Source organism: Leptonychotes weddellii, chromosome 10 (assembly GCF_054177405.1).
Source record: "Leptonychotes weddellii isolate Sample4059 chromosome 10, ASM5417740v2, whole genome shotgun sequence".
Taxonomy (NCBI): domain Eukaryota; kingdom Metazoa; phylum Chordata; class Mammalia; order Carnivora; family Phocidae; genus Leptonychotes; species Leptonychotes weddellii.
Genome location: NC_138378.1, coordinates 91,881,005 through 91,901,093, shown reverse-complemented (window position 1 = coordinate 91,901,093; position 20,089 = coordinate 91,881,005). Strand labels below are relative to the sequence as shown.

The 20,089-nt window shown below is 39.3% G+C and overlaps 1 protein-coding gene across 1 annotated transcript in view; it reads left to right on the top strand.

Moving 5' to 3' along the window:
• MTA3 (metastasis associated 1 family member 3) overlaps positions 1-20,089 on the top strand; it is a 147,518-nt gene that overhangs the window by 37,460 nt on the left and 89,969 nt on the right. Inside the window, exons 3-4 of the mRNA XM_081797296.1 lie at positions 4,679-4,688; positions 6,202-6,328. Of these exons, the coding sequence (XP_081653422.1) occupies positions 4,679-4,688; positions 6,202-6,328 (137 nt within the window). The remainder of the gene's footprint in view (positions 1-4,678; positions 4,689-6,201; positions 6,329-20,089) is intronic.

Below are 20,089 nucleotides of genomic sequence, written 5' to 3'. Positions count from 1 at the left end.
CCTGTAGATGGGCATATGTGTGGCAGAAGGAGCAATACCCTGTGTTCTAAAAGGCCTGGAGAACTTACAGCAGGCACCTCTCTTCTCCCTTTGTGTTGGGCATTTTGGCGCATTACCAGGAGATGGCGGGTCCGCTGACCTTTTGCATTTTGACATTTTTTTTTCAGGTTTAGCTTTTTTTCTTTCTGATATAGTTCACATACCATATAATTCTGTTTTTTTTTTTTTTTTTTTTTTTTTCAAAAAAATGTATATAACTTAGTACTTTTTAGTATGTTTACAAATTTGTTTAACCATAACCATTATTTAATTCCAGGACATTTTTATCACTCTGCAAAGAAACCCATACCCATTAGCAGTCACTCCCCTGCGCCCCACTCCACCCATCCTCTAGCAACTACTTATCCACTTCCTGTCTCTATGGGTTTGCTTATTCTGGGTGTTTCATATAAATGGAATCATACAATATATGGCCCTTTTTGTCTTTCACTTTCAGAATGTTTCATTTGGTGTAATGCCTCAAGGTTTATCTATATTGTAGAATGAATCATCAGCACTTCATTCCTTTTTAGGGCTGAATAATGCTAGTCTTTGGTAACTATGTTTAGCCATCTGAGGAGCTGCCAAACTGTGTAACAATGCGGCGGCACCATTTTACACCAGCAGTGTACAAAGATTCCGACTTTTCCACATTTTTGCCAATGCTTGTTATGTCTTTTTGACTGCAGTCATCCTAGTTGGTATGAAATATCTCACTGTAATTTTGATTTGCATTTCTCTAGTGACTAATGATGTAGAACATCTTTTCATATACCTATGGGCCATTTATATTTCTTTGAGAAATGTCTATTGAAATCCTCTGCCCATTATTTAATTGGGTTTTTTTTATTGTTGAATTGTACAAGTTCTTTATATATTCTGGATACTAGACCCTTATCAGATACACGATTTGCAAATATTTTCTCCCATTCTGTGGATTGTCTCTACTTTCTTTTTTTTTTCTGTTTAAGTAAGCTCTGTGCTTAACGGGGGGCTTGAACTCACAACCCCAGCATCAAGAGTCACATGCTGTACCGACTGAGCCGGCCAGGTGCCCCATCTCTACTTTCTTTTTTTTTTTTTTTAAGATTTTATTTATTTATTTGACAGAGACACACTGAGAGAGGGAACATAAGGAGGGGGAGTGGGAGAGGGAGAAGCAGGCTTCCCGCTGAGCAGGGACCCCGATGCGGGTCTCGATCCCAGGGACCCAGGACCATGACGCGAGGTGAAGGCAGATGCTCAACGACTGAGCCACCCAGGCACCCCCATCTCTACTTTCTTGTTAGTGTCCTTTTAAGTACAAATATTTTAATATTCAAATTTATATACATATACATACATATATGATATATATATCTATATGTATATATTTATTTTATGTTTTGGTTGCTTAGGCTTTAGGGTGCCATAGTGAAGAAACCATTACCTAGTCTAAGGTCATGAAAAGCTACACCTATGTTTTATCTAAGAGTTTTGTAGTTTTAGCTCTCTCTCTTTTTTTTTGAGAGAGAGAGTGCATGAGCACAGGATGCGGGGCAGAGAGAGAGGGAGAGAGAATCTTAAGCAGGCTCCACGCCTAGTGCAGAGCGTGATGCGGGACTTGATCTCACAACCCTGGGATCATGACCTGAACTGAAACCAAGAGTCGGTCGCTTAACTGACTGAGCCACCCAGGCACCCCTAGTTTTAGCTCTTATATTTAGGACTGATTCAGTTTGCGTTAATTTTTATATATTGTGTGAGGGTGAAACTTTATTCTTTGCATGTGGATATCCAGCTGTTCTCAGCATCATTTGTAGAAAAAATTTCATTCCTCCAATGAATTGTCTTGATACCCTTGTCCAAAATCATTTAACCATAAATGTATGGGCTTATTTCTGGACTCATGTATATGTCTATCCTTATGCCAATACCACGTAGTTTTGGTTATTTTAGCTTTAAAATCTGGAAGTAGAAAAGTCCTCTTAAATTTGTTCTTTTTCAAAACGATTTTGGCTATTCTGGGTCACTTATATGCCCTTATGAGTTTTAGGGTTAGTTGATTAATATTTGTGAAAAGGCAGTTGGAATTTTGATAGAGGTTGCATTGAATCTGTAGATAAATTTAGGGAGAATTGCCACATTAACCATAGTAAGTCATTCAGTCCGTGAACATGGTTTTTCCATTTATTTAGGTCTTTAATTTCCTTTAACAGTGTTCATAGTTTTTAGTTTACAAGATTTGTCCTTTGTTAAATATTTTTCTAAGTATTTTTTTCCTATTGGTGCCATTGTAAATGAAATTGTTTTCTTAATTTCCGTTTTGGATTATTCATTGCTAATGATGGAAATACAACTGATTTTTCTTTATTATTTGCCTCTAAACTGCCAAACTGTTTCTCTTCATTCAGATAGTTCCCTGAAATTTCCATTGTCATAAAAATCCTTCTAATTTTATTCAACTTCCTTATTCCTTTTTTGAGGATTTTTTTTCTTACTAGACAAACTTGAGTTCCATCAATACTGAGCTATTTTCAATCCAATAATATGCCTTCTAACATTTGGGTACTTGTTAAATGCATCTACAGACAAATGTTTAACTGCCTGCTTTTCTGTCTGGTCTGTACCAGCTAACATCATCACGGGCTGATGCTCCATTAAAATACAGACCAAAGGAAGCTTGAGAATAACCTGTGGAGGACTCTCCTCCTCTCTGCTTTCCCCTCCATCCCTCCCAACTAATATGGAAGAATGAGAATTCTGAACTATTCAGAAAAACACCCAGTTTTGAGTCAAGGAACTAGAACCAGGAATGGTTGCTCCTTCCCTTCATTCTGTCCCTTATTGTTCAGGTACCTAAATTCATCAGCCGACGGCTCTGGTCTTATACATGTCACATGCCCATTCTCTAAAGCTTTGCCTGAGTCCCTGATTGTAACCTACCGCTGAACACTGATCTCCCATATCCCATGGCTGGATGCTCTGGTGCTCTAGACAGTTCGGCTAGTTTGATTTGTTCTCTGCTGCCCACTTCTTGGATACTGTTTGTGCTGGCCTTACCTCATCCCCTGTCAGCCTGCATGTGCAATTAGCCTTGCTGAGATTTTTAGCCATGGCTTCTTTCTCATACTGCAGTCGAAAACCTTGAAATTTGCAGGAGCCTTGGTGGGTCATGCATTGTATGGCACATACTACTAAAACAGAAGATACCAGTATTTTTTAAATTAAAGATTTTTATTTATTTGTGTGTGAGAGAGAGAGCATGAGAAGGGGGAGGGTCAGAGGGAGAAGGAGGCTCCCCACTGAGCAGGGAGCCTGATGTGGGGCTTGATCCCAGCATCCTGGGATCATGACCTGAGCCAAAGGCAGATGCTTAACTAACTGAGCCACCCAGGCGCCCCAGAAGATATCAGTATAAAGTATAGTGACATTTATATTGCTCCTTAAAACTTCATACAATCCTCTTGTACAGTTTCCTTCTGCAGTCTTTTTCCCCCTCCATATCTCCAGTACCTTCTTGCTAATAAACTGGTGAAACTTTGCCAGCTATAAAGAAAGTACAATAAATAATTTAGTATCCGTCTTTCCTATCACTGTATAGGATATGGGACTTTAATAACTTTTGGAAGGTAGCAAATTTGATGTTCCATAAAGCTTGGTAAAATGGTTTTTAAAAGTTATAAATATATTACCATGTACCCAATTTCTGATGATGATAATCATCTGAAGTCTTTTAAATTTTTCATTGTCTAAATGCCAGCTTTGCCACTGTGGTCATTTAATGTTTTTAGGATGTTAACGGCATGGGAATCATTCCTATTCGGAAGCCACTGTAAATTTATGAAAATACGTAAATGAAATTTAACACTGGTAAATTTTGGAAGGTGAGTTTTAGGTGCTGTTTGGTGATTTCTGTGTTTGGCTCCATTGCACGTCAGAGATTCTAGTTCTTTTCACGCTGTACCAAGAGGTTGTATAAGACAGTAAGTTTTGCTGCTATTATTTGTAGAGCTTGTTGCAGTTTTAGCTCTGTAGGGTACACATTAGAATTCAGTTAGTTGTGTTTTACAGGACAGCAATTTATCAAATCCTCATTAAGTAAAGAGTATGATTTTGTATGTGATATTTGCTGGTGCTAATAGAGCTAATGCACCAATAACTTCATTGATTTCCACTGGTGAAATGTCTATGGAAGTAACTGTTTTAGTGTTGGATTTCTCTTTGGGTAGTTCATTAAGAGAGAGTTCAAAGAACTTTAAGTTGCTTTAGTTTGTTTTTTTAACCTACGTCAGTCTTTCTAAATCAGTTTTTCAGGTTCATTTTCAATCAAGAGTTTTAAAAATTTGAAAGTACTGTAGAAAAGACTGATGGCTTAGCCCCATTCATTGCCCTCGTGCAGTTCAAAAACACTGTTATAATTAGAAAATTATGTATGTGATAAAATCTCATTTGTGGTTCTGGGCCCATAACTGAGAACTTGTAAGAATAGCGAGGAGCAGAAATACACACACATGTATATCTGTGTATGTGTTGCCTATCAGTATCCCAAAATTAAGGCCTCTGAGTCTTAAACTTAAGCTCTTCCTACATGAGGAGCACTGCCCCTTCCAGTAGTCTCACCATCTGAGTCCTCAGTGCCCCTGCTGTTCCCACACAGTCTGGCCCAGGTAAGGCTGCAGAGGATCTGTGAACCCTTAGAGGTATTAAGAAATTTTTGTATATAAAATTATTTGGAATTGTATTTGTAAATGACACTATTTTTTTTCTGGAAAAAGATTATTAAATGCAGTGGGTTTTTTGTTTTTTTTTTTTTACTTTCATGCAACGTTGCTGTCTCCTCTCCCTTGCTTCCAACCCTGTTTCTCAAAGGCAAATACTTTGAATTGTTTCTTCCTAATAACTTTTGCTCACTGGTTATCTCCAACACCTCGAAAAGTGCCTGTTTGGGCACCTAATAAATCTTGGTTGAATGAATAAAATATTATTCTTACTGTGTTTCCAGACTTGATAAATAGTTTACAAGTACAATTCTAGGTTGACTATCATTTTTCCTCTTGGATAACATTGCTCCACCATCTTAGGATAGAATAGTTGCTATTCATATAGAATTCCACTCTGACTCTAGTTTCTTTGCATGTGACCTAATTTTTCTTTCTGTAAACTTTTGTGATCTCATGTTAGCACTTAAAAAAAAAATTAAGTATGCCAGAAATTCAGTCTGGACGTCCCTCTCCCTCAATAAGGGGAAATGTTCCTGAATCATTCTTTGATAAGTCTTTCCTCACCCCTTCTCCCCACCAAAAGAGATGAAGAAATGTGTTTTTTCTGTTGTTTCTTTCTGGAACTTTTATTCTTGGGATGTTGGACTTCATGAATTTTTTATTTTATTTTATTTATTTTAGCTTTTGGTTTTCGCTTATTTATCTCTTTGTCTTAGTATTGAAATTTCTGGGAGATTTCCTTAGCAGTAACTTCTAATCCTTCTGTCCAGCTTTTTGTTTGTGTTATCAAATTTGAAAAGTGTTATCCTATTTCTTGTTTTCCAATTATTCTCTTTTTAATTTTTAATTTTTTTCCTGATTTTTCTCTTTTTTAAATAGAGTATTCTGGGATTTAGTTACAGTGTTGTAGATAGACTTTCAACCTTTCCTGCTGTCTTTTTCTCTCACCCACTCCTCTTTCTCACAGTACTTGGTATCTTTGAGGGCTAAGTCACTTCAAGCTTTGTGCTTGCCTTCTCCTTGCATCTGTCTGTACATATATAGATTGTCACTTCCTTCTCTTGGCTAAGTTTGTCTTTTTTTTTTTGCATCTGCTTTCCATCTTCTAAAACCTTTTTTTTGGCTGAAAGTTTTTCTTCTATCGTTGTTTCCACTTTCATTGTCATTGAAATGTGTGTGCATTTTAATTGCTATTTGGTGTAGTTTTATGGGGGAAGAGGAGATAAATGCATATGTTCCATCTGCCATTTTAAAATTGGAGTTCTTCCTCTTTGTTTGTGGCCCCAATTCATGTCATTTTATGGTTGTAACACAAATGACAAGTTAAATAAATGTAAATTTGAAATAAAATAGTAAAAGTTGGTTTGAAGAAAATTTTGAATGACAGGTTGATCTGTCTTAATGTCCAGATAGATAATGTGCCCTGTAATAATGCATTTTTTAAATTTTATTTGTGTAGAAGAAATTGAGGAAGAATCGGAAACAACAATTGAGGCAGACTTGACTGATAAACAGAAGCATCAGCTGAAACATAGGGAGCTCTTTTTGTCGCGCCAGTATGAATCTCTACCTGCAACTCATATCAGGTAAGAGCATCTTAGAAGCTGATACGAAGCATTCAGTAATATTGTGGCAATTAGAAAAAACACAAAACAGCCTTCTTTGAAGGATTTCCAAACGTGCCTCATGATCTTGCTCAACTTAGTTTACTAAAGGCTTCATAATGGGATTTTATCTTGGAGATTTATACTGTGATTACCATATTAAAGCTTTGCACATGTACTGCAGTCAAGTAACCATTAATCCAGATTTTTCCCAATGGATGTGCATACCTGTTAGCATCCTGCAGAACAGTGTCCTGCAAACACTGTTTTAGGAAATGCTGGTCTTCTCCAGATTCCTAGAATGTTACAGAGCCAGACATTAGAACCCTAGAACTAAAACACAAGATCTGTTTCCCAGGCAGGTGATTCTAGACCTTGTAGAATATACGGCCTTTTATTTTCTTTTGAGGAACTCTGGGATGAAAACTTTATATTTTGTATTAACTCGTATGTGCTCTGCACATTGATGGGAAGCCAAAGTGAAAAAATTCTGTCCCTGGTTTGTAGTTTTGGGGTTTGTGGAGGAATGGTGGTGGTCTTTTATGATATGCTCGTGGTAACATTTAAGCATATATATTTTGGAGGTCTAACAAAATGTTTGAACTCAAAAGGTAGCATTTACTGACCGTCAAGGTCAGATAAACTTCAGAAAGTAGTTGGCATTTACTTAACCTCAGAGAGACGGCGGGGCATGTTTCACATAGCGGCAGCGAGTGAGCGTGGCCATGTGCAGGCGGCCGCATAGGGGCGGGGTGTGCAAGGGAGGGCCGTGTGGGTGTTCGCCTCGTGTTACAGCAAGTTTTTCAGCTTTTGTTCACAATCGTTATGTAATTCACCTCTCTACTAGTCATGATTGCCTTAAAAACTGTTTTTCTAAGGGAAATACAATGTATTAATTTTATTTCAAAAATTGGCCCCTCTTCTTTAGCCCCCAGTGTGGGTATTGAATCTGTCTTTTTTGGCCTGAGACAGGTTTGGAGACTTACTTAAGCTGTGATTTGGTCCTTGTATTACACACACACACACACACACACACACACCCACCCACCCACCCACCTAGCTCCCAGCACTTTGTACATATTTTTATTTTCAGAAATGGATCCAGAGTTTCTAAAGCAGAAATTGTATGACAAAGATACTGGAATTCCTCGTGCTCCAGATCTTTTCAGAAATAATTTGATCTCAGTAGTAACATGACAGCATTGCTATAAAGTTTTTAATTTTTTTAAAATTTAAAAACATTTTTAAATTTTTATTTATTTTTTATTTAAATTAAATTTAGTTAACATATAGTATATTATTAGTTTCAGGGGTAGAATTTAGTGATTCATCAGTTGCATATAACACCCAGTGCTCATTACATCAAGTGTCCTCCTTAATGCCCATCACCCAGTTACCCCATCCTCCCACCAGCCTCCCCTCCAGCAACCCTCAGTTTGTTTCCTATAGTTAAGAGTCTCTTATGGCTTCTCTCCCTCTCTGTTTTTATCTTATTTTATTTTTCCTTCCCTTCTCCTATGTTCACCTGTTTTGTTTCTTAAATTCCACGTATGAGTGAAATCATACGGTATTGTCTTTCTCTGGCTGACTTATTTCACTTAGCTGATACCCTCTAGTTCCAAAAAGATTTCATTCTTTTTGATGGCTGAGTAATATTTCATTATATATGTATATACCACATCTTTATCCATTCATCTGTTGATGGACACCTGGGCTCTTTCCATACTTTGGCTGTTGTGGACATTGCTGCTATAAGCATTGGGGTGTATGTGCCCCCTTCGAATCACTATGTTTGTATCCTAGGATAAATACCTAGTACTGCAGTTGCTGGGTTTTAGGGTAGTTCTATTTTTAACTTTTTGAGCAACCTCTGTACTGTTTTCCAAAGTGGCTGCACCAGTTTGCATTCCCACCAACAATGCAAAAGTGTTCCCCTTTCTCTGCATCCTCGCCAACATCTGTCTTTTCCTGAGTTGTTAATTTTAGCCATTCTGACTGGTGTGAGGTGGTATCTCATTGTGATTTCGATTCGTATTACTCTGATGCTGAGTGATGTTGAACATTTTCTCATGTGTCTGTTAGCCATTTGGCTTTATTAGGTTTTTTAGGGGACACTATGTTTAGATTGGCTAGAGTTAGTATATTCTGTGTGACTTGGGTCCTTTGATGGAAAAAATAATCACACAGGTAATGTAGAAACAGTCATTTTATCTACCAATGGGGGTATTTCAAGAAGTAGGAAAGTAAGCTAATTTTTGTTCAAATAAATGGAACATGAAAACATATTTCATAGTTTTCTTAAAGATGTATATAACTAATAAATGCTGAAGAGCCATACACATTTATTACTTAATTGGAAGAAGCTAGAATATAAAGATTCATTTTAAGCTCAAGAAGTAATGTGGCTAGTCGTAAGAATCTTGCCAGAACGAGAATCTGACAAATGGTTTTAAAAATGTATCCAAAACATGCAAGTACATTTTTAATTTACCATCCTGATAGCTTAGAATCTGTTCATAAGTAATGTTTCCTTTAACAAATTGCTTGGAATGGAAAAATTAGTAATGTGTTTTTCATCATGCATAAGAAGTAAGATAGCATATTGATATATAATTATCAAGACACCCCTGTGTTGAACATAGAAATTACATAGAATAAATGATCATTCATTCAGTCACTGTTGAACATATTTTCTGAGTATATTCTAGATTAAGGCGTATACTAAGTGCTTGATAAATTAAGATGAGGTCCCCATCTTATAAATTTAAGGAGTTTACCTGGTGAATTTACTGACAATTCTTTTGAATTATGATGAAGCGTTATAAACATTTGAGGCTTTTAATTTTTGTTGTTTTGTTCTCCAAGTCGAGAGGGAGTAGTACAGAGCCACATTTTCTCATCTGTGGCTCTCATTTTCCCAACAGCTGAATGGGGCTAGGGGCAGTCTCTGGCCAAAGCACAGAGCCATGCTAGCCAGCCCTCATGCTGATGTAAACAAGTGCACACTGGAGTGATCTTCACATTTTGCTAATGTTGAAGTCATGCCCTATCTATTTCTGCTGTAACAGGAGAAAATTACTGAAGCCCCATTGTTCTTTGGCAGCAAAGAGGGGTAATTTGGTGAATACTGGCTTTTTATTCTCCAGGGACATTATCAAGTGCCCAGAATTTCCTCAGTGCCGTATGGCATGCAGGAGAAAACCTGACTGGGGCATTCCTGAGGTCCTTTGTAGTTTGTGAGCCACAATACTCATTGGATATTATAAGCTTTTCAAAGTGGCATGGAGGCAACTCTGTTCCTTCTGATTCCACTGGCAGAGAGAGAGAGTCAACCAGGACCAGGACAGTTCTGGATAGTTAGTGGTTTACTTCGTGTTCATGAGCTAGGTAGGACTTGAGCAATGAAAATATCTTTGGAACACTTTTTGGGGGGGCAAGGAGAGAGGCGGCTTGCTTCCTGCACAGTGCCTGAAGTCATTAGTAATAGATTATATGCTGCATACACTCTGAAGCACTATAAAATTGTTATGTCAGATGCTAGACCTGTTATGGATATACAGTACTGTATTCAGTCTCATAGACCGTGTTTATCAAACTTGGCTTTTAAAAATTCTAACATTCATTGAACCTTTGTGACAGATGTTATTCCAGTTGCTTTATATGTATTTTATTTGATCCTCACAATGACTTTATAAAGTAGGTCCTGTTATTATCCCCATTTTACAGAAGAGACTGAAGCACAAAAAGGTTAAGTAACTTTTCAGTTTCACGACTTTTACATGGCAGATTGGGAAATTGAACCCAGACCACTTGGCTGCAGATAGACAGAATTATGATGTGTACACGACTGGAGGTCTTTAAAAAGTGTCAGAGATAAAAGGAAAGCTATTGAGTTACTTGTTGGATGGGTAGGTTCTTTGATATTTTTATTTTTTCACTTAATTTTTCCATTTAGATGTTCAAGTCAAATGGACAGAACTAAATTAAAAATTAAGTTAGGGCGCCTGGGTGGCTCAGTTGGTTAAGCGACTGCCTTCGGCTCAGGTCATGATCCTGGAGTCCCGGGATCGAGTCCCGCATCGGGCTCCCTGCTCGGCAGGGAGTCTGCTTCTCCCTCTGACCCTCCCCCCTCTCATGTGCTCTCTGGCTCTCTCATTCTCTCTGTCTCAAATAAATAAATAAAATAAAATAAAGAAAAAAGAAACATAGTTTCTTTATTAAAAAAATTAAGTTAAACATATAAACTGTACTATTATACTAGAAGGTGATGTTAGTGTGCTAGATACATAGTAGCAGCTGGGAACTACCTACTTGATTGGGTGCGTAAGTTTATGGGTGTGTCTTGTATATGGTCCGGTGTCAGTTTTTCTACATCTTGAACACAAAAAGCTTGGCTTTTTAAAAGCTGCTAATTACAGCATTCTGCATGTAATGATTAATGCCTCTTCCCAGCCTCTGGTGCAGGTAGTCATTTAAAAAGAGCCATTCCTTTCCTGTATGCCAACCTTGGGATCTGGATCACAGAAGCTTCATTGTGTCTTTTTTTTTTAAGATTGTATTCATTTATTTGACAGAGAGATGCAGCAAGAGAGGGAACACAAGCAGAGGGAGTGGGAGAGGGAGAAGCAGGCTTCCCGCGGAGCAGGGAGCCCAACGCGGGGCTCGATCCCAGGACCCCTGGATCATGACCTGAGCCAAAGGCAGCCGCTTAAGGACTGAGCCACCCAGGCGCCCTTTTTTTTTTTTTTTTGCTTCATTGTGTCTTAAAAGCATTTTCTTAGGTACCTGTTGATTATTGGCCTCAGCTATTTCCTGCAGTAAGGGCTTTTGGACCTGTGATTCGTCCTCTAAGTCTGCCTTATTATGAAGAGAGAGTGGTGGTAGAGAAATCATTATATCCATGTTGTTAGACCCGACCCTCATTCAGAGCATCACTGGTAAGGATCCTGTCTACCTCATTGCTTAATCTTGTCTGTGCGTTTTAAGAAGTCCAGAGAAGCTATTCCAGAACCTGAATGTGATGTCAGCAGTAGGATAAGTCTCAAAGACATAAGTGCACCTTAGTGTTCAAGTAGTCCCTTCATGGCAGGGTGCCTCAGAGAAATCCTTACATTCTTATCCCTTTAAACAAAGTTTAGGGGCACCTGGGTGGCTCAGACGGTTGAGCGTCTGCCTTCGGCTCAGGTCATGATCTCAGGGTCCTGGGATCGAGTCCCGTATCGGGCTCCCTGCTTCTTGGGAGCCTGCTTCTCCCTCTGCCTTTCTCTCGCGCTCTGTCTCTCATTAATAAAAAAAAAAAAAAAAATCTTTAAAAAAAAAAAACAAAAACAAAAAGAAAGTTTAGGCTAGGATTCCAGAATATGAACATCACCATCTCATCATAATCACTGTTCTTGCTCTGTGGAAGACGGGCTGCAACCACAATCAGTAGGGAGCTTTCCTTGGTTTCAGCTGTGTCGTGCTGCTTCTGCATGGTCTCCTCACCTCCGAAATGAGGAGCTTTCTTAATTCAATTGAAAAAGTATCGTGAGCAGCTGATAAAACTCGTGGGGTTTATGTATAATTTGTCGAGATGGTTCTAGTCAGACATCATCTTAGAGTGTAAGGTTCTTGAAGGTTGGTGTCTTTGTTTTTCTTTTTCCTGCCTACTGGGGAACACAGCACAAAATAGCCAGTCAGAATTGGAAGCTTGCACCGTTTTCAGTTAACTTTCTGTTCTTGAAGGAAATAAAAGTCATCAACGGATAATAGAATTATCTCTTCTCAATTATTACTGACCATAAATGGAATTTTAGATTGTGTGCCTCTCTCCTTTCATGACAATTAAAGATTGGATGTCTGGAATCACAGGTTACTCAGGACTCTCAGGGAGAGTGAGTTATCAGAGTCAACGTCAGGCTTTTACCTGGAGGCCTAGGCAGAAGATAGGAAATTGTTTCCGTGCACATACTCTCTGTCACTGAATAAGGTGAGTTTATAGCAACCATGAGAAAGGGAGAAATGGAAGTTTCTAGCAAGCAAGCAGGAGTTACTTGAGGGATGGAGGACCATAGATCTTTTCTTAATCCCCAAGATTAAGGGGATTAAGGGTAAGGAAATAAATAACTCTTCTACATTCAAGTGTTAGTGTAATTAGAAACATCAGATTGTAATATGTGCATATCCTTTGATCTAACAGTTCCATTTTTTGGATTTTATTTAACCGAAGTTCTTGATGCAAGTTTGTAGAGAGATATATACTGATTTGCTTATTGAAGAATTGTTTTATTTTAGTCAGTAATTTTTACTTTGTGAATAAATGAGATCATTTTCGTTAGTAAGCATGTGTCTGCACATGAATATAAATAGGAATTTGGTATTTGATAGGTTTCAGATTTGTTTTAATATCAGAAGATGTAAGCATCTTTTTTTTTTTTTTTAAGATTTTATTTATTCACTTGAGAGAGAGCACAGAGGGAGAGTGAGAGGGAGATGCCAAATTCCCGCTGAGCACAGAGCCTGATGTGGGGCTCATCCCAGGACCCTGAGATCATGACTATACGCTTAACCTACTGAGCCACCCAGGTGCCCTGCAAGCAACTTTCATCTTTATGGTTTTCTATATTTCAGGTTTTTTTCCTGAAATGAAGACACATTAGACATAGAATGGGAAGAAGTTTAAGATTTGTAGATTTGGACCTAAGACATAGAGGGAAAATACCATTTTGATTTCATTTTTAACCCTTTCCTTGCTGACAACATGGCTGGTTCTGACGAAGACAGAATAGATGGAAATCCATTGACAACTCCTCTTTATCCTCCTTTCCCCAGTAGCAGTAAACTAGTATCATTAACTGTTGTTACCATGTGATAGCAGACCTGTTTCTAATTTAAGGGTACATTTTTCTCGCAAAATGCTGTTTCTTTCAAGAATCATTGTCAGTTCAGGGGCGCCTGGGTGGCTCAGTCGTTAAGCATCTGCCTTTGGCTCAGGTCATGATCCCAGGGTCCTGGGATTGAGCCCCGCATCGGGCTCCCTGCTCAGCGGGAAGCCTGCTTCTCCCTCCTCCACTCCCCCTGCTTGTGTTCCCTCTCTCGCTGTGTCTCTCTCTGTCAAATAAATAAATAAAATCTTAAAAAAAAGAATCATTGTCAGTTCAGAGGTGCTTGGGTGGCACAGTCAGTCAAGTGTCTGACTCTTGGTTTCGGCGTGGGTAGTAATCTTAGGGCATGAGATTGAGCCCCACGTCTGGCTCTGTGCTCAGCGCGGAGTCTGCTTCAGACTCCTCCGCTCCCCCTCCCAGAAGGTTCTCTCTCACTCTCCCTCTGCTCCTCCCCCCTGTAGGCACACACTCCCTCTATTTCAAATAAATCTTTTAAAAAAGAATTATTGTCAGTTTATATTCCCACCACAGTATATTAAGACTATGTCCATTTTGTTGTTCCCTCAATTATTATTGCATATTAAAATTTTAAAGATTTTATTTATTTGAGAGAGAGTGTGCAAGAGAGCACAAGCAGGGGGAGGGGCAGAAGGAGAGGGAGAAGCAGGCTTCCCGCTGAGCAGGGAGCCCGATGCGGAACTCGATCCCAGGACCCTGGGATCATGACCTGAGCCGAAGGTAGACGCTTAATTGACTGAGCCACCCAGGTGCCCCTGCATATTAAAATTTTAAAATAAACTTGTTTATTTTCTGATAATGAAAGAATTATAATTTATTGTTGGAATGTTGAAAATACAGAAACAGGCACACATACAAGCATACACCCTTGTCGTTCCTGCATTCAGCGCCACTGACATTTGGGTGTATCGTTCATGCATTTCTCTTTTCTAATCTTACGTGTGTTGTTGGATTTGGGCTGTGCGTTGCTGGTATGCAGAGGCTCTGCATTACCTGTGTGTGCCTTCCTCTCTCAATAAGTAGTGCTTGTTCTTCTGCACCACTCGTGTCATCTTTGCTCTTTCTAGTTTGGTTAGTTTGTTTTTAAATATTTGAGAAATGTGGTTGGAAAAGGAACAATGGAACAGCAGGAGGAGGGGAGGACAATTAAATAAAGGCTGGAAAAATTCCATTCTTGAGAAGCTGACAGACATGCCTGATAAGTTTGATATATGTGAGGGAGCAGAATAAAACTAGAGTGAGAATACTTTGTCACTCAGAAAGAGTGCTCATTCAGAAACAAATCCAAGTGTCACTGCCCTGGAATAGTCAAGGATTTCCTGTGATCATGAAGTTACTGCTCTCCTATGTTTTCTTGAAGTTTTACTGACCTTTTGTATTTTTTAAACCCCCCCCTTTTCTTTTTTTTTTTTTAAAGATTTTTTTTTTTATTTATTTATTTGAGAGAGAGGATGAGAGGAGAGAGAGAGCACATGAGAGGGGGGAGGGTCAGAGGGAGAAGCAGACTCCCCGCCGAGCAGGGAGCCCGATGCGGGACTCGATCCAGGGACTCCAGGATCATGACCTGAGCTGAAGGCAGTCGCCTAACCAACTGAGCCACCCAGGCGCCCTCCCCCCCCTTTTCTTTAAAGTAAGTTCTGTACCCAATGTGGGGCTCAAACTCACGACCTGGAGATCAAGAGTCTCATGCTCCACAGACTGAGCCAGCCAGGTGCCCCACCTTTTGTGTTTAAGTCTGTTTTATGTATATGGTGTGAAGAGGGGTCAGTCAGAAAACTAAGGTTAAAAAGATACCTTTAGGGCTTCTGGGTGACTCAGTCGGTTAAGCCTCCAACTCTTGATTTCAGCTCAGGTCATGATCTCAGGGTCGTGAGATCGAGCCCTGCAGGGTTCCTTACTGGGTGTGGAGCCTGCTTAAGATTCTCTCTCTCCCTCTCCCCCCTCCCAGAAAAGATATATCATTTACAATGTCATCAAAAAGCATCAGACACCTAGAATAAATCTAAAGAAAGATGTATGAGAAGAAGGGAAAGTTATGTATAAACTACATAGAAACTAAAAAGGATTGCTGAAGGAATTAGTCTTAAATAAATATAGGATAAGTAAATGCATGACAGTATGTCAGTTTTCCCCAAATTGATTCAAAGATTCAGTACTGTCCCAAGGAAAAGCTCAGCGGGTTTGTGTGTGTATAAGTGTGTGTAAATTGAGAAGCTGATTCCAAAATTTATGAGAATGGAAAAGACCAAGAACATTGAAAGCAAAGTGTTTTCAGAGCATAGTTTGTGGACTCCTGAGTGTCACTTAGACCTTTTCAGGGGCTTTGTGAGATGAGAACTATTTCATAACAACAGTAAGATGCTACTCGCCTTTTCCCTGTGTTGATTTTGCAAAAGCGGTTGTGGGTAAACTCAACATGAACCAAGTCAGTGGCACTAAATTGTGCTAGAGTTGTCACTGTATTCACCTCTGTGCATTTGCAGGAAAACAGACAAAAAACTAAAATGACAAGTTCCACTTAAGAATGTTCTTGACAAAATAGTACAGTTTATTATTTTAATAAAGCTCAATCCCTCCTTTCTGTTTTATTTTTATTTTTATTTTTTGGGGGTGGGGCAGAGGGAGAGGGAGAGAGAAACTCAAGCAGACTCTGCACTGAGTGTGGAGCTGGACGCAGGGCTCGATCTCACCACCCTGAGATCGTGACCTGAGCTGAAACCAAGAGTTGGAGGCTTAATCGACTGAGCCACCCCGGCACCAATGATTTCTTAATTTTAGTTTTATGGGGGTTTTTTTTTTTGTTTGTTTTTTTAAAGATTTTATTTATTTATTTGACAGAGAGAGAGACAGTGAGAGAGGGAACACAAGCAGGGGGAGTGGGAGAGGGAGAAGCAGGCTTCCCGTGTAGTAGGGAGCCCAATGCAGGGCTAGATCCCAGGACACTGGGGTCATGACCTGAGCTGAAGGCAGCCGCTTAATGACTGAGCCACTCAAGCGCCCCTAGTTTTATGTTTTAATGTGTAATACCTTACAGCAGAAGTTCTCAGCTCTATCAGACTCAACCTCTCTTTTACATATTTTGTAATGCTTCCTATATTATTCTAGAATGAAATTTCTAGATAACTTACTACTATACACATGATACATAATTAGTTTGGTATTGAATTTCGGTTTGAAAATGATTTTCCATCAAAACTCTGAAGGAATTACCCTATTGGACTCAAATGTCTATTGTCGTTGAATAGTTGTTTTATATCACATAGATTTTCCATACTTTGCATTATTACCAATTTATCCCCCTCTCTTAAATCTTGTTAGAATTCTCTTACCAATAAATAAGAGATACATTCTCTTAATGTATCCTGAAATTTCAGTGATGCCTCAATGGTGAGGATATTTGGTAGGCCATTTTAATTAGAAGAACCCAGTCTTCTTTTATAGCTAGGAGTTCTTTTTTTAATATTTCTTTCAATTTTTTTTTCTCTTTCCAGTACTTATATTACTTGTATGTTAGCTCTCCTGGGTTGTCTTTGTTTCCTGTCTTTTACCATATTTTCTGGTTTTGGTTCTGAGCTAACTCTTTGACTTTTATCTCCTAGCACGTTGGATATTTTAATTTCGCCAACTATATCTTAGAATTTCAGAGGCTCTTTTTTTTGGTCTTCTGAATAATCTTTTTCAGTGGATCCTTTTTTTTAAGTGTTTGATTCATGAATTATTTAAGTTTATTGGTTAATATCCAGACCTCTGGAGGATTTTCCAGTTCTTTCTGTTGTTGATTTCTGGTTTAATTTTACTATGACTAGTGAGTCCACTCTGCGTAATTTCAGTTTTTAAAGATTTGTTGAGCCATGTTTTCTGGCCCAGCATGTGGCCAGTTGTTGTAAATATTCTCTTTACTCCTGAAAACGTTGCATATTGTACAGTTCTTGTGTATAGTGTTCAAGAGTGTTGATGGTAGGGGCACCCAGGTGACTTAATTGGTTAAGTGTCTGCCTTCGGCTCAGGTCATGATCCCAGGGTCCTGGGATCGAGCCCCACATCGGGCTCCCTGCTCGGCGGGAGGCCTGCTTCTCCCTCTCCCGCTCCCCTGCTCGTGCTCTTTGTCAAGTAGATAAATAAAATCTTCATTAAAAAAAAGGGGGGGGCACCTGGGTGGCTCAGTCGTTAAGCGTCTGCCTCCGGCTCAGGTCATGATCCCAGGGTCCTGGGATGGAGCCCCTCGCCCCCTCCTCCTGCTCAGTGGGGAGTCTGCTTCTCCTTCAGCTTCTGCTCCTCCCCCTGCTCGTGCTCTCTCTCTCTTGCTCACTCTCTCAAAGAAATAAATCTTTAAAAAAGAAGTGTTGATAGTATTGTTTAATAAAAAAAATGTGTCATCTACACTTATTGTGGTGAGCATGGCACAGCATATAGAATGTTGAATCACTATGCTGTGCTTTTTTTTTAAGATTTTATTTATTTGAGAGAGAGAGAGCACGAGCAGGGTGAGGGGCAGAGGGAGAATTAGACTCCCTGCTGAGCAAGGAGCCAAATGCAGGGCTTCATCCTGGGACTCCAGGATTATGACCTGAGCCAAAGGCAGACACCCAAGCGACTAAGCCACCCAGGCGCCTCTATGCTACTTTTCGAAACCAACACATTATATGGCAACTGCTCAGTGCAGCCTATTTTTGTTATGAATGCAGTATTGCACAAATCTTTTTTAAAAATTCTAATTTGTGTCTTCAAAGTTCTCTTTTGTTGCTTAAACCACCTCTTTCCTCCAGATTCAGTTTTTGACTTTTTGTATTCATCTTTTGTGCTGTAGTCTTTCCTCAAGTATTAGGTGATTCATACCTGTCTGTTTTTTAAAACTAAGGGAATAACGGCAAAGCCAATCAGGAGTTCTGTTCATGTAGTCCGACTTCATTAGTAAGTTTCCTGTTAGGATGTGTAGTTGGTTTAACTAGGACCTTTACTTAAAGAAGACAAGAATTTTTTTACGGCTCTGCCAGGTAGATCAGTTCCATCTTTCCTAGCATCAGCTATTTTTTTTTTTTTTTTTTATTCATGAGAGACAGAGCGAGAGAGAAAGGCAGAGGGAGAAGCAGGCTCCCAAGGAGCAGGGAGCCTGATGCGGAACTTGATCCCAGGACCCTGAGATCATGACCTGAGCCGAAGGCAGACGCTTAACCATCTGAGCCACCCAGGCGCCCGCATCAGCTATTTTTAAGCATATTTTGGGCTTTGTCTGGTTGTATTAGGTCAAACCACCAATGGCATGTTTAATAGTAATGTGTAGGGTGGGCATTTGTGCCTTGTTCCTAATTTTAGTGTTTCCCTGTTAAATGAAATGCTCATCCTGAACTTTGGTTTACACTGCTCAGTCTCTTTTATCTGTCATTGTCTTCCAGAATTTTCATGAAATCTTTGAAACCATCATGGGTGATGGCGTTTTTTGAGTGATTTTAGGTTCTTTTATTTCTAACTCTCTTACTTTCATTTTAAAGGCATCTCAGAAAAGAGGAGATAAACATTTGAGCTTTGCCTGTCATTTAATTCATTATTCTGTTGAGACCCTAAAAATATTACTCTCCCCCCTCATTGGAATGCTGTTAAACTTCTCTCAATTAGGTCACTAAAAAATACAGTTTACAGTATTAGGACTCGTCTCTTTGTGTCTTTGTCAAGTAGAGTTATCAAACTGTTTGGGAAATGCACTGTGACTCTGGTAAGTTTATTCACCATTGAAAAAACATTTCCATCCATTTTCAAAAGTTGGAATTTGAAAAAATTTTTGATTGATGTTTTACCTAGAGCAAATAATATTTGAAGGTAAAATTTTTCTTTAGGTGGTCATACATATCAGAAATTAATTAATGAACAGAAAATGTATATCTATAAGCAGTTGTTTTTTTTTTAAAGATTTTATTTTATTTTTTTTTTTTTAAAGATTTTATTTATTTATTTGAGAGAGAGAATGAGATAGAGAGCATGAGAGGGGGGAGGGTCAGAGAGAGAGGCAGACTCCCTGCTGAGCAGGGAGCCGGACGTGGGACTCGATCCCGGGACTCCAGGATCATGACCTGAGCCGAAGGCAGTCGCTTAACCAACTGAAACACCCAGGCGCCCTAAAGATTTTATTTATTCATTTGAGACACAGAGATATATATAGAGAGAGAGCACGAGCAGTGGGAGAAGCAGAGGGAGAGGGAGAAGCGGACTCCCCGCTGAGCCAGGAGCCCGACGTGGGGCTCGATCCCAGGACCCTGGGATTATGACCTGAGCTGAAGGCAGACTCCCAACCATCTAAGCCACCCAGGCGCCCCAAGCAGTTGTTTTTTTTAAGTAAAAAATGCCCCAGAGACTGCAAAGCTATAGTTAATAGATGAGAGTTGATGGGAATAGATTGCCATAGTGAGTTTATGAATTGGCATGGTTGGGGATAGTATATCCATATATGGCTTGAAGTAAACTGGTATCCAAAGGCAGTGGATAATATAGCAAATTTTGTTGTTGTTGTCTATATCACAGAAAACTGATCTGCCCCCCTTCTTTTAAAAATATAAAACATGGGCGCCTGGGTGGCTCAGTTGGTTGGGCGACTGCCTTCGGCTCAGGTCATCATCCTGGAGTCCTGGGATCGAGTCCCACATCGGGCTCCCTGCTCAGCAGGGAGTCTGCTTCTCCCTCTGACTCTCCCCCCTCTCATACTCTCTCTATCTCATTCTCTCTCTCAAATAAATAAATAAAATCTTTAAAAAAAGTAAAAAAATAAAAATATAAAACATTTGGTTGGAAGGACAAACATTGTTAAAATGTCTATACTGCCCAAAATAATCTACAGATTTAATGCAGTCCCTATCAAAATACCAACAGTATT